Source organism: Somniosus microcephalus, chromosome 3, assembly GCF_052327205.1.
Source record: "Somniosus microcephalus isolate GS21.2 chromosome 3, FLI_Smic_1.0, whole genome shotgun sequence".
Classification (NCBI taxonomy): domain Eukaryota; kingdom Metazoa; phylum Chordata; class Chondrichthyes; order Squaliformes; family Somniosidae; genus Somniosus; species Somniosus microcephalus.
The window spans coordinates 124,859,982-124,874,105 of record NC_140989.1 but is presented as its reverse complement, the minus strand read 5'-3'; the positions used below and the strand labels follow the sequence as shown (position 1 = coordinate 124,874,105).

Sequence of the window (14,124 nt, the reverse complement as noted above, 5' to 3'; positions counted from 1 at the left end):
TTGACCCATTTGGGACGTGGTTCCAAGTTGGCCGAGTCTAATGCTACCCTTGCTCGATCTCCACACCTGTGTCCTTTCAAGCAGGAATCACTTATGTAGCAATTAGAACTGTGAAGCCAAGCTTATTTTTCTCTCACTATTACAAACTTGATGAAACCAATTCATAGAATGATACAGCACAGAAGGAGGCCATTCGGCCCACCATGCCTGTGCTGGAGGCTGAGATCAGTTAACTTGGTACTGACCAGGGAGTGAATCGGGAACCTTTTGGTCAGTGTGTCTAAGTTACACATTGTCGCTGCCAGACTCTGGGGCCGTCATTGATGCAAATGCTTTTTTCAAAATTACAATCAGGAATTTCTGTTCTCTCTGATACAAGTCCCAATGACAGACTGTTTTGATGTGTTTGACTCACTGTTGTAATAGTTCCGAACCGTGAGGCAAAAAGGTAATTTTTGTTGTAGTCCTTAGTCTCAAGTGTAATGTCTCTTTTCTAATTGCTCGAAAAAAGTTTTGCTTGAAATTTGGTGCCTGATTCCTTTTTATCTGTTTAATTATAGTGGACTGGAAGTTGTGGATGAAAAGCATGGTCCCTAAATGGAGGAATATTGCAGCTTTAATGATTAAGACTTTCATTAGAATCAGCAGGATGCCTGGGTAGGCTTTGTTTTTATTTTTTAGGCAGCCTTTGGTAGACAAGAGTTACAACAAGATAATTTGTCTATTTTGCAATTAATGATGTAAGAGTCATTTCAAGCTTGTGTTGTGTTCGTCTGCATTTGAACTTCCATCAAAAAAAGGGTTATTTGAAATGTGAATACTGTACTATGGTTCATTTAATGAGTCGCATGCAAGCAGGTGAGTGGAGAAATAGATCAGCATGACTACATTTAAGGTGTAATTTTGTGGAGACACAGAAGCAGGTGAAAGATAGTGCTGTAATACAACTTCAACACCTGTACTTGTTACATCATTTGTATGTTATTAAAAAGTCTTTGGTTGGTGTACTGAAATAAAATCCTGTCACCTGCATCTAATCTCCCAGTATTCAGAATTGCAAAATATTTTGAAGGGTACAGTTAATTTCAGTCTTTTTTTGCTGAACATCTTCTTCTGTGTCCCACAGGTTCCTTTGCTTCCAGTTCTTCCTGCCAGTTATTCAAATCTCACTGATATGTCTTTGCATTGGAGGCAATCCAAAGGATTTGCCAGTGGCTGTGGTGGACAATGATACAGGACAACCCGCCATGAGTCAGAAGGTTCTGAGGCAGCTAGACAACAACACAATTACCCAGGTTATTTATATGTTACATCACCGTTACACCAAGTCTACAGCACAGAAACAGGCCATTCGGCCCAACTGGTCCATGCTGACGTTTATGCTCCACATGAGCCTCTTTCCACCTTTCTTCATCTCACCCCATCAACATATCCTTCTATTCCTTTCTCCCTCATGTGCTTATCTAACTTCCCCTTAAATGCATCTACGCTATTTGCCTCAACCGCTCCTTGTGGTAGCGAGTTCCACATTCTCACCACTCTCTGGGTAAAGAAGTTTCTCCTGAATTCACTATTGGATTTAATAGTGACTATCTTATATTTATGGGATGAGAGGGCTGCCCTATGAGAAGAGATTGAGTAGAATGAGCCTATATTCTCTGGAGTTTAAAAGAATGAGAGGTGATCTCATTGAAATGTATAAAATTCTTAGAGGGCTTGACAGGGTAGATGCTGAGAGGCTGTTTACCCTGGCTGCAGAGTCTAGAACTAGGGGTCATAGTCTCAGGATAAGGGCTTGGACATTTATGACTGAGATGAGGAGAAATTTCTTCACTCAGAGGGTTGTGAATCTTTGGAATTTGCTACCCCAGAGAGCTGTGGTTGCTCAGTCATTGAGTATATTCAAGACTGAGATCGATAGATTCTTGGGCACTAAGGGAATCAAGGGATATTGAGATAGGGTGGGAAAGTGGAGTTGATGTAGAAGTTCAACCATGATCTTATTGAATAGTCTACTTCTGCTCCTATTTCTTATGACCTCTAAATATATATATATATATTTATATATAATATATGTGTGTGTGTGCATATATTTGTAAATGTTTCTGGAGGTTCCTTTGTTGAGTGAACTACAATATAAAACCTCAGACTTTGAGGACATTATCTAACCTTTAACGGTCTTGCTGAATCGTCAATAAGCACAGCCGCTTGTAAGATCTTTGCTGCTGATAGTAACATTGGTGACAGAAGGATGAGCCCACTTTATTTTACTAAGAAACCTCATTTTGAAACTCAGAGAGGGAGGTGGATTTCTTAGTAATTGCCGTGTGAGTGTTGTGAATGCCAAATAAGGGAAGCATTTGAACAGAGGCCCATTGATTAGCCAGACCTTTAAAAAGAATTCTGGATGATCCTGTTTGGGAAACTGGCTGTTTAAAACATAAGAACATAAGAAATATGAGCAGGAGTAGGTCGTACGGCGCCTTGAGCCTGCTCTGCCATTCCATACAATCATGGCTGAACTTCTACAACAACTCCACTTTCCCACCTTATCCCCATTTTCCTTTACTTCTCTTAGTGCCCAAAAATCTATCGATCTCTGTCTTGAATATACTCGACGACTGAGCATCCACAGCCCTCTGCAGTAGAGAACTCCAAAGATTCACCACCCTCTGAGTGAAGAAATTTCTCCTCATCTCAGTCCTAAATGGTCGACCCCTTATCCTGAGACTATGCCCCCTAGTTCAAGACTCTCCAGCCAGGGGAAACAGCCTCGTGGCATCTACCCTGTCAAGCCCGCTAAGGATTTTATATGTTTCAATGAGATAGAAAGTCCTGTTGAAATGTGTTCCCACCAGAAAGTGGATGCAACTGGGGAAAGTGGGGCTTGTGCTATGGTTTCGGGTGAATCTTTCCTAATTGGGATTAACTCAATTGAAGAATTTCCAAGATCGATGAAGTAGTGGGTTTCAAATTGGGACTATGAAAGGTACCCGGGGATCTGCAAAGAAGTAGTTACAAGAGGCATGAAGGAGCAGAGCTGAATGGTAAAGAGAGATAAGACAGTGAGGCAAAAGCAAAATACTGTGAACGCTGGAAATCTGAAACAGAAACAGAAAATGCTGGAAATACTCAGCAGGTCAGGCAGCATCTGTGGAGAGAGAGACAGAGTTAACGTTTCAGGTCGATGACCTTTCATCAGACAGTGAGTCGTGGAGCAATTGACACCTGCATCTCAAATCCACGGTCTTGGACTGTTCTGAGGGATGAGGTGGAGTGTCTGGCACCTGGGAACTGATAGCTAGGCGGGCAAAACCCCGTGAAGATGACTATCAATTTCGAGGAGTGTTTGAGGAGCTTTGTGATGTGGGATTTGGAATGATCCTTGGATTCTCAGAGCAGGAGTCTCCAGCTACACAGCAATACCCTTCCTCCACAACCCTTCGCAAACCTCCTGTTGAGCTTTAGTTGAAGATGCTGAAAAAACACGTAAATGAAGTGCACATGCCCTTTCTGTCTGAAATGTTGAAAATTGCACATAGAAGTGGTACACTTTTGACACCGTTATCACTGGCATTACGCAAATTCCACTTCAATTTTCATCATCGTGGGAATGATTCCGTCTATTTACAGTCTGTCACTGAAAAACATAATAGGCTTGTTGATTTTTATGAATGATAAAAGGTGAATGGTTATAAAACACTGCAATAGTTTTATTTAACAATCATATCGATAAATAAGAAAAGAAAGAAAAAATCTAATTCCCAGAGTCTCAAGTCAGAAATTGAGCAGTTATGTGGAGGTTTTGCAGAGCCCTGGGAAACTGTCATAGTCTCCCACAGGACATGGACGGAATTCAGAGTATTCCTGACCAAATGCTGTTTGCTTCTTTGCTTTGCTGTAACAATACCTATCGGACAAAATATTGTCACAGATGGCAAATTGCATGGGTGAATGGAGATGCTTCGAAAGTACTATCTGCCCTCTTTAGCGCAAGGCTATTTATTGTTGTTTACTTGCAAGAAATGAAATGGGCTCCAGAGGGGCATTAGCATGAATCTTTGTGTATTTGGAAATGCAGCTTCTCAGATTTTTCTACAACAACCTTCATTTATATAGCAACAACAACAACTTGTATTTATATAGCATATTTAACATAGTAAAACATCCCAAGGCACTTCACAGGAGTATTAAAAGACAAAAAATTTGACATCGAGCCACACAAGGAGAAATTAGGACAGGTGACCAAAAGCTTGGTCAAAGAGGTAGGTTTTAAGGAGCGTCTTAAAGGAGGAAAGAGAGGTAGCGAGGCGGACAGGTTTAGGCAGGGAATTCCAGAGCTTAGAGCCTAGGCAACAGAAGGCACGGCCACCAATAGTTGAGTGATTATAATCAAGGATGCTCAAGAGGGCAGAATTAGAGGAGCACAGATATCTCGGGGAGAGTTGTGGGGCTGAAGGAGATTACAGAGATGGGGAGGGGCGAGGCCATGGAGGGATTTGAAAATAAGGATGAGAATTTTGAAATCGAGGCGTTGCTTAACCGGGAGCCAATGTAGGTCAGCGAGCACAGGGGTGATGGGTGAACGGGACTTGATGGGATTAGGACACGGGCAGCCGAGTTTTGGATGACCTCATGTTTACATAACACCGCAAATGTAGAAACATGTCCCAAGACCATTCACAGAGGCGACTTTTTAATCTTTCTGATTTAGATTTAGCATAGTATCTGTTGAATTATTGCCATTGTGTTTATCATTATTAATTATATATCTTCAAAATTACACTGTGTAACATGGTTTTTGAGGATGTCCCCAAAAATATAGGCACATTTGTCAGTCATAAGAAATATGCTTATTATTTGAAGTCTGTTAAAGATCTAAAGAGAATCATGACTATTGTTCAAATCCAAAATATTATCAAAACTTGATGAGGTGTCTTGAATTATTTAACATTGAATTTTTATCAGCAAATGATCCACCTTTGCTGAGGGATGTTTTTAAGGGGTTCAGGGAGGATGTGCAGGAGTGCTTTCTTGTGGAAGTTCCCGACCATAGCAATGATGCAAATGCATAAAGGACATGGTTTCAATTTTCCAGGATATAATAATTTTTTTAATACAGTACTTGGAACGTCAAAATATCTAACATTTAATATTTCATCCCAGCTTCGTGACGTTTAAATCATTTCTCTTTATTGTACACGGTGCTGCCATTAGACTGGCGAGGCCAGTGGAAATAATTGTCATCAGTGTGACTACAGAACTGTGCTGCTCACTCACACCGCTATAAAGCAGGAGGCCAGACATCTGAATATGCATTGGTGCCTTTTACTGATCTTCTGTTTTGCTGTTTTAATATATACTGATTATTACTGATGGATTGCTCTTTGAAAGAGCTAGCATAGACTCGATGGGCCAAATGGCCCCCTTCTGTGCTGTACTATTCTATGATTCTACATAATGGGGTTCATTTTCTGCCAGTCTTTCCTTTTCTGTACAAGGATGAATTTTGCACGGCCCCACTCTAGCTGAAAGAACCGTGAGTGTTGGGAATCAGGTGTTCCAGATTCTCTGATCTGCATTCCCATTCCCGGGGAGCAGACCTGCGCAAAAATTGCTCTAAAATACTGTAATTTTGATATTAAGCCTGAAGAAGTCAACTAAATTGCCTGCGGAGAAGTTCAGCAATTCGATTTTATTTCAAAACCAGAGTTTTACTGCACTTTTATATCAACATATTGGGCCTTTCATTGCTCACCAAAGAGATCATGCTTTCTTGTGCATTACTGGTTGGTTGTTGTATCTTGCAGATTCACCTAAACCAGTCCGATGCCATTAAGGGAGTAACAGAGGGTAAATACTGGGGTGCAATCGGCTTTGGAGCAAACTTCACACAAGACTTTTTTTTAAGGTAAACTGCAATTTATAAATACGATAGCAAAATACTGCGGATGCTGGAAATCTGATGAAAGGTCATCGACCTGAAACGTTAACTCTGTTTCTCTCTCCACGGTTGCTGCCCTGGCATGCTGAGTTTTTCCAGGGTTTTCTGTTGTTATTTGCAATTTATAAAGGTTGGTTTATTTTGAGATGCTTATCAGTACAGCTGTTCTTGTGATGTAAGAAACAACTGGAAGTACATCAAACACCATTCTGTCCAGATCTTTCTGTAGTAATGTGTGTGTCTGGTTTAATTTTAGGGTGACTCAAAAGATAGTTGATGAAAGCACAGTTGATGGGGGTTCCGTTCATGTCTGGCTGGATATGACCAGTAAGTATGTTAAAGCTTTTTCTCTGTAAACTGTGGCAAAGGAGAATGTTCAGATAGGTAGAAACATAAAACTTATTTCTCCTAGTTTGCGTAGCCTCCACATACAAATGAAACAGACATTACCCAGCTGCAGGGAAATCCTCACGAATTCTTCCCCTTTAAAGGGTGGAGAGCTCTGCTGCTGTTTCCCAGCCTGTGGATTACACAAGGCCTTGTTCTGATATTATCCTGCAGCTCCTTTCATTCTGTTTTTGACAAATATTCACTTCTCTTGCTACATGCCGGGAAAAAATAGTTCAACATAGTTTAATGACATTTTTCTAAGGTTTAGTTTATGCAGCTGTTGGTCTTTGGAAACATTTATTTTTGGTAAGCCGCTGATTTTTTTTAACCATATTTCACAATCGCAAATTCTAACTTTTTTGGGGACTAATTGCCTCAGTTGAGGTCTTCATTGACACTTTGGGTGACTTCCTTTCACTTTTAGTTGTTACTAGGAGCCAGAATTTAAACTTCCACATCTTGTAGGTCACTACATAAATATGGATGACTGAGGCCATTTGGCCCATCTTAGTCCATCCATCCATCAAGTCCCTGCATTAAATTTTTTTTTGAACAGTTCCAAGGTTTTTCCCCTCTGCTACTCTATTGGATGCCCACTCTATTATTGATCACAGTCCATTGATCACTTTTCGTGTGAAGAACCTACTGTCAGCAGTTACTTTGCAGGTTTTGGAAATTCCAGCTCGCCCTTGATGAAGTGCTGCAACTTTTTATCCTAATCGTTTTGTTGTCTTTGCTTCAGAGTACTGAGCGTTCCTGATAGAGGCTGTATCCACAATTGGCAGCTGTGCGGCCTGCAAATATTCTACAGTTTGCTGAGTGCATGACCTGCTTTAGAAAAGGCCTCATCATTAACTTATGGGATACTTACAAAACCAAACCAAATGTTCCAGGTTGCACATGGGATCAAGTGTGGAAACTTATCACTGGCAGATAGTGGTTTTTATGTGAAAAGCTGAGTCAAGCCGTTGACTAAACTCTACACAAAGACCATGTTCTGCAGCACAATAGGTTGCAAGCCCAGGAAGAGGTACCTGGGTCCATGATGCGAGCCAGCATTGGGCCGATTGCAGTGCTATCCAGTGCTATAGCACAGGGTAACAATTTACTGATTTATTTGGTCGGTGCTGCTCTAAGGGAAACTCATACAAGATGACTTTGATGTCTCCCTTGTCTTTGACCATTACCTAGATAGCTAAGTCGAGTTACATCAAGTCTACAGAACAGAAACAGGGCATTCGGCCCAACTGGCCCATGCCGGCGTTAATGCTCCACACGAGCCTCCTCCCACCCCTAATCTAACCCTATCAGCACCTCTTTCTAATTCTTTCTCCCTCACGTACTTATCTAGCTTTCCCATAAATGCATCTATGCTATTCGCCTCAGCTACTCCTTGTGGTAGCGAGTTCCACATTCTAACCACTCTCTGGGTAAAGAAGTTTCTCCTGAATTCCCTGTTGGATTTATTAGTGACTATCTTATATTTATGGCCCCTAGTTTTTGACTCTCCACAAGTGGAAACATCTTCTCTACATCTAGCCTATCAAGCCCTTTCATAATTTTAAAGACCTTTTCAGGTCACCCCTCAGCCTTCTCTTTTCTAGAGAAAAGAGCCCCAGCCTGTTTAGCCTTTCCTGATAATTATAACCTCTCAGTTCTGGTATCATCCTTGTGAATCTTTTTTGCACCTTCTCCAGTGCCTTTACATCCTTTTTATAATATGAAGAGCAGAACCGTTCACAGTACTCCAAGTGCAGTCTAACCAAGGTTCTGTAAAAGTTTAACACAATTCTCTGCTTTAGAATTTCATCCCCCTAGATATGAACCCCAGTGCTTAGTTTGTTTTTGATGGCCTTATTAACCTCAATTATCCACTGGGCACTGGCTCTGGTCAACAGAGAAACAGATGTAGAGCTCATCTTATATTTTTCCTTCACCACATCCCCCCACCATCACCCCAGATCTAAGACATTTTGTAAAGCAAGATTTGACTCTGTGATTGCAGCAATCTCTCAATGCATACAGTAGGACTGGCACAATCCAAACATGCCCCAGTCTCAGCAATAGTGAGAGGCAGATACCAACACTGCTGTAAGTTATTGATGATGATGGGTCGTCCAGTATTTCTTTAAAGCATGATAGAAATAGCTGTTAAGACAGAGCATCTGCTGTGTCTGGAGATGGTTCGAGATGATTCACACCTCCATTCAAAAGAACCAAACAGGCCCCTACTGGTCCTTCTGCCTTCATACCCAAGCAGTGATTCAGTGTCGCAGTCTCGCTTCAGAATAACGCTGCAAACATCCCATTCTCTCACCCTGATGACTGACACTTTCCTCATAGAATGAGTGACCTAACTCCGGAATGCATGGTCACAAGTCACATGACACTTGACACAAACTGTTTATTTCTCTTCCTGATTTTAAAGTATAGATTTGTTTTATTCACTGAGTTCTGGTGACATTATCAGAAAAAAAGTGGGAGACTTGGATTTATACAGCGCCTTTCATGACCTCAGGACGTCCCAAAGCACTTTACAAAGTACTTTTGAAGCGTAGTCATTATTTTAATGCAGGAGTGGTGTGATAGAGCGACTGAGCATGGCGACAACAACAACTTGCATTTATATAGCACCTTTAACATAGTAAAACGTCCCAAGGCGCTTCACAGGCGCGATTACAAGACAAAATTTGACATCGGGCCACATAAGGACATATTAGGACAAGTGAGATAGGTTCTAAGGAGCGTCACCAAGGAGAAGAGAGATGTAGCGAGGCAGCAAGGTTTAGGGAGAGAATTCCAGAACTTAGACAGCTGAAGGCATGGCTGCCAGTGGTGGAACAATTAAAATCGGGGATTTTCTATCTCTGTAGCCTTCACCAACCCTACAAGCCCTCAAGATCTCTCCACTCCTCCAATTCTAGCCTCTTACGCATCGCTCCACCATTGGTGGCCGTGCCTTCAGCTGTCAAGGCCCTAAGCTCTGGAATTCCCTCCCTAAACCTCTTCACCTCTCCTCCTTTAAGACGCTCCTTAAAACCTACCTCTTTGACCAAGCTTTTGAACATCTGTCCTAATATCTCCTTATGTGGCTCGGTGTCAAATTTTGTTTTATAATGCTCCTGTGAAAGCGCCTTGGGGAGTTTTACTACATAAAAGGCGCTATATAAATACAAGTTGTTGTTGTTGACGATGATCTTAATTGTTAAAACAGTGAAATGTGTAATGGTTAGAGCAACACTTTTGTACTTCAATTTGTGAAAGCAATGTGGTTGTTTGTAGATGAGGCGGAATTGATGTCTGCTTCACATGTTTATTTACTTTCAGATCAACAAATTGCATTCACCATTGAACAAAAGTTGCAAGAAGCATTTGAGGTACTTTTAGAAGAAACATCACTTAGATTGTTCCGATCTTTCACCATCTAGCTTGACTACATTTTGTACACTCTAAATTGTTCTTCTTAATCTTTTATCATAGGTTTTTGTTAAGGACATCCTGGGAAATTATTCGTACTTATCTTCTCTTCCAGTGAAGGTAAAAACAACCAATCAGAATTCTTGTTTTATTTAGCTAAGCCCAAAGCCAGCATGTCATAGGCACAGTTTACAAATAAATATGAACTATTCATGCCCAACATTTAGGCTTTATTAAATTATTTGATCTTGCTTGGGTTCCTGTGGTGGCAATGTAATGTTTTTATTCGTGGCTAAAGGTGTTATGTTGACCTTTAAAACACAATAGGGGTAATTTTTGACTTTGGATGAGCGTATAAAATGGGATTCAGCCACCTGTTATACACCTCTCCCGATTCTCATATCGTTTGACTTCAAATGGGAATGACAATCGGGAGAGATGTATAACGGGCGGCTGAATCAATATCGCCTGTTTACACAATTATACAAAGTCAAAATTACCCCCAAATAAGAACATAAGAACATAAGAAATAGGAGCAGGAGTAGGCCAATCGGCCCCTCGAGCCTGCTCCGCCATTCAATAAGATCATGGCTGATCTGATCCTAACCGCCAATCCACTATGACAGAACCATCTCCTGAATCTAACAGAATTAGACACATGAAATAGGAGCAGGATCAGGCTACACGGCCCCTGGGCCTGCTCCGCTACCCACAGGGCCATGACCGATCCGAACCTAGACTCATGTCCAAATTCCTGCCCGCTCCCCGTAACCCTTAATTCCCTTTACTTCTAGGAAACTGTCTATTTCTGTTTTAAATTTATGTAATGATGTAGCTTCTACAGCTTTTTGGGGCAGCATATTCCATGGACCTACCACCCTCTGAGTGAAGTAGTTCCTCCTCATCTCAGTTTTGAAAGAGCAGCCCCTTATTCTAAGACTATGCCCCCTAGTTCTAGTTTCACCCATCATCGGGAACATCCTCCCCGCATCCACCCGATCCAACCCCTTCACAATCTTATATGTTTCAATAAGATCGCCTCTCATTCTTCTGAACTCCAATGAGTAGAGTCCCAATCTACTCAACCTCTCCTCATATGTCCATCCCCTCATCCCCGGGATTAACCGAGTGAACCTTCTTTGTACTGACTCGAGAGCAAGTATGTCTTTTCTTAAGTATGGACACCAAAACTGTATGCAGTATTCCAGGTGCGGTCTCACCAATACCTTGTACAACTGAAGCAATACCTCCCTATTTTTATATTCTATCCCCCTAGCAATGAAAGCCAACATTCCATTGGCCTTCTTAATCACTTGCTGCACCTGCATACTAACCTTTTGAGTTTCGTGCACCAGGACCCCCAGATCCCTTTGTACTTCAGTACTTTCCAGTTTCTTGCCATTAAGATAATAACTTGCTCTGCGATTTTTCCTGCCAAAGTGCATAACCTCACACTTTCCAGTATTGTATTCCATCTGCCAAATCTCTGCCCACTTACTTAGCCTGTCTATGTCCCCTTGCAGGTTTTTTATGTCCTCCTCGCTCACTACTTTCCCTCCCATCTTAGTATCATCTGCAAACTTTGATAGGTTACACTCGGTCCCCTCCTCCAAATCGTTAATATAGATTGTAAAGAGTTGGGGACCCAGCACTGACCCCTGCGGAACACCACTAGTTACTGATTGCCAGTCTGAGAATGAACCATTTATCCCAACTCTCTGCCTTCTGTTAGATAGCCAATCCTCTATCCATGCCAGAATATTACCCCCAAGCCCATGATTTTTTATCTTAAGCAATAATCTTTTGTGTGGCACCTTGTCAAATGCCTTTAGTTTGATGTTCGTCAGTTCTAGTTGGTACTTTGGTCACTTGCAATTCATGTTTGTTGGGCAGTAGTCGCCCAGTTACTGTCCAATCTTTCTCTTCCACTGTGATTCTATATCACACTGACACTGCTCACTCCCTGTGCCTGCTGGCATCTTCAAAGCTCCAATTCCTCACTTCATGTTTCATTTCACATTTAGTATTAAAAGTAACTACCAGAAATCACTTTCTCCCTCCTCCCAATCGCTTAGGTGTCCCTGGAACATGATGACCTGAGCACAAGAGGTTGCACTGCTCCCTCTCCCATGCTACTGTGAGCTGGCTGCTGATGGAAGGAGAACATTTCACCAATCTAGTTGATGGGCACAATTTCCATTTGCAATCTTTGTTTGAAGATTTCTGCAGTAAAACTATTGTCTTTACCTTAAATTTAGCTCAAGTGACCATTCGTGTTTGAGGCTAGACTGTGATTGTTGGCAGGCTTTTTCAACCATATACTGTATAAGGCACTACAACTGAACCCAATCCTGGTCTCCACACGGGTTTACTTTCTAGTATGTGCCACTGGATAGTAATCAACAGAAGGAGTCCTTGCTTATGGTTTTGTCCCTCTTTTCATTCCAAGCCATGGGGCATTGGGCCCAACAGTAGTGCATTAACTGCTGCCCCAGCTAAGATCAGCTAACAGCACCGGGCATGAGCTGAACCTGAGACCTTCTGTTGTGTTACGACTTCGCGCCACGCAAGGTGTACCTACCCACTGCACCATTAGGAGAGCTATGGCCTAAACTATTAATCATTTTCAGATATCTTAAAGAGTAAATTTACTGTGAAAGTAATCTTTTATTTAATTTGCCCTCCTTACAAGCATTTTAAAGTTGTGAGATAGAATAACATCCCTGTTGTCGATGGAAACTGAAGGAAAGCTTTTTTTGTACTCAGCAAAAAATACGCGAATTATTTGCGGGGGTCGGGGGAGGTGGTTTAAATGGAATAGGTTTGATGTTAAGAGTTCAATATGAAGTGATGAGGTGATATATGATTATAAATAATTATGCTGTTAATAACAGGTTTGTTTTGTTGTAGATTGAAGAGCCAATATATGGGAATAAGCATCCAGATTTTACAACATTCATTGCACCTGGTGCAATCTTAAGGTGAAGTCTAAAATCAGTGTTATCAATACAGTACAGCTTACAGGTACACAGTTACACTGCTCCCCAATAGCACAATAATAATTTCTGTGATTGAATAACATCTAACGCTCTGAATGGTAACTAGCAATAATAAACTCATGGCAAATTCATAGTCAACATAAAATAATAAATAATGCTTCCATTGATGTATTATTACATCTGTAAAAGTTTTTTTTAAATGTCTCAAAATGCTTTACACAAGGAATGACTTTTGAAGTGCAGCGATTTTGTTTAAGAAAAGCAATAGAAAAATCTTTCTATAATATGCATGGTACAATCCTGATTTTTGGTACTTTTTCACTTTGTAGTTTCTGTGCTGGAATAGAAAACGTGGAGCTAACTCTCTGTATAGATGATAAATCCGGATTAGAGATTGAAAGGGAAAATGAAAGAATAACTATATAGACCTCTGATTGGTCTCTAAAGAACAGTTTCACTGACAGTAATTTGGAACAGAAATGCTTTGAGGGGAACTCCTTGGGTGATGTCATTCTAGTTCATTTACATGGAAGGAAAACCTCAAAAGATGAACATTTGGAAAATAAATACTGAAAATTCATGGAGGTAACATATAACCAAATGCTGATTGAAAGTATTTACCCATATTATTCCCCATATTATTCCCGCATACTTTAATGTCTCATTTATAGCATGGAGATGCTTTCAGATAACTCGGTCTATTCAGTTTTTTCCCCCTAGCTTATAAAACTGGGCTCTCTATTGTGCAGGGTAGCAGGGAGAAATCACCCACCCAAAATCATGGACCTCACCATCCTGACCACTCCCATCAGCCCCAAGCCCCTGCTCCTGCTACCTAAACTGGAACTGAAACACTTTCTGAAGCAGCTATTGGACCTCCATATAAGAGTAGGAAACAACCAAAATAAAAAAAAATTAAATTTTAAAGACTGCATGCTCCAACCCGTCTGTAGACACAGAGCCAGCTAGCACATGTACGTTTTAAATAAAATAATCATTTTATTTTGCCTATTAGCGGGCCTGTCCATGGGTAAGTGCTGTAAATCTACTGCCATTACAAGAACAAGAGGCGCTTGGGTTGGTGGTATTTGACCTCCTACCACTACCAACCCCTGTGCTCGCTGACCTACATTGGCTCCCGGTCTGGTTCAAATCTCTCCATGGCCTCGCCCCTTCCTATCACTGTAACCTCCTCCAGCCCTACAACCAATGCTCCCTTTAAGCTGTTTACTTTAAGCTGCGCAGCCGCGCAGCACTCTGGAGCCCCCGCACAGCCGGCTCACCAGCTTTTAAATGGGAAAAACTACACATGCGCAATATTTTGAATGGGCCATGCAACCCCTTAAAGGGGCCACACACCCAAAAAATAATGAA

General features: G+C 41.3%; 1 protein-coding gene across 1 annotated transcript in view; it reads left to right on the top strand.

The window, feature by feature from the left end:
- abch1 (ATP-binding cassette, sub-family H, member 1) overlaps positions 1–14,124 on the top strand; it is a 122,119-nt gene that overhangs the window by 38,443 nt on the left and 69,552 nt on the right. Inside the window, exons 8-14 of the mRNA XM_085981594.1 lie at positions 561–657; positions 1,127–1,295; positions 5,811–5,911; positions 6,201–6,271; positions 9,662–9,711; positions 9,815–9,871; positions 12,662–12,732. Of these exons, the coding sequence (XP_085837720.1) occupies positions 561–657; positions 1,127–1,295; positions 5,811–5,911; positions 6,201–6,271; positions 9,662–9,711; positions 9,815–9,871; positions 12,662–12,732 (616 nt within the window). The remainder of the gene's footprint in view (positions 1–560; positions 658–1,126; positions 1,296–5,810; positions 5,912–6,200; positions 6,272–9,661; positions 9,712–9,814; positions 9,872–12,661; positions 12,733–14,124) is intronic.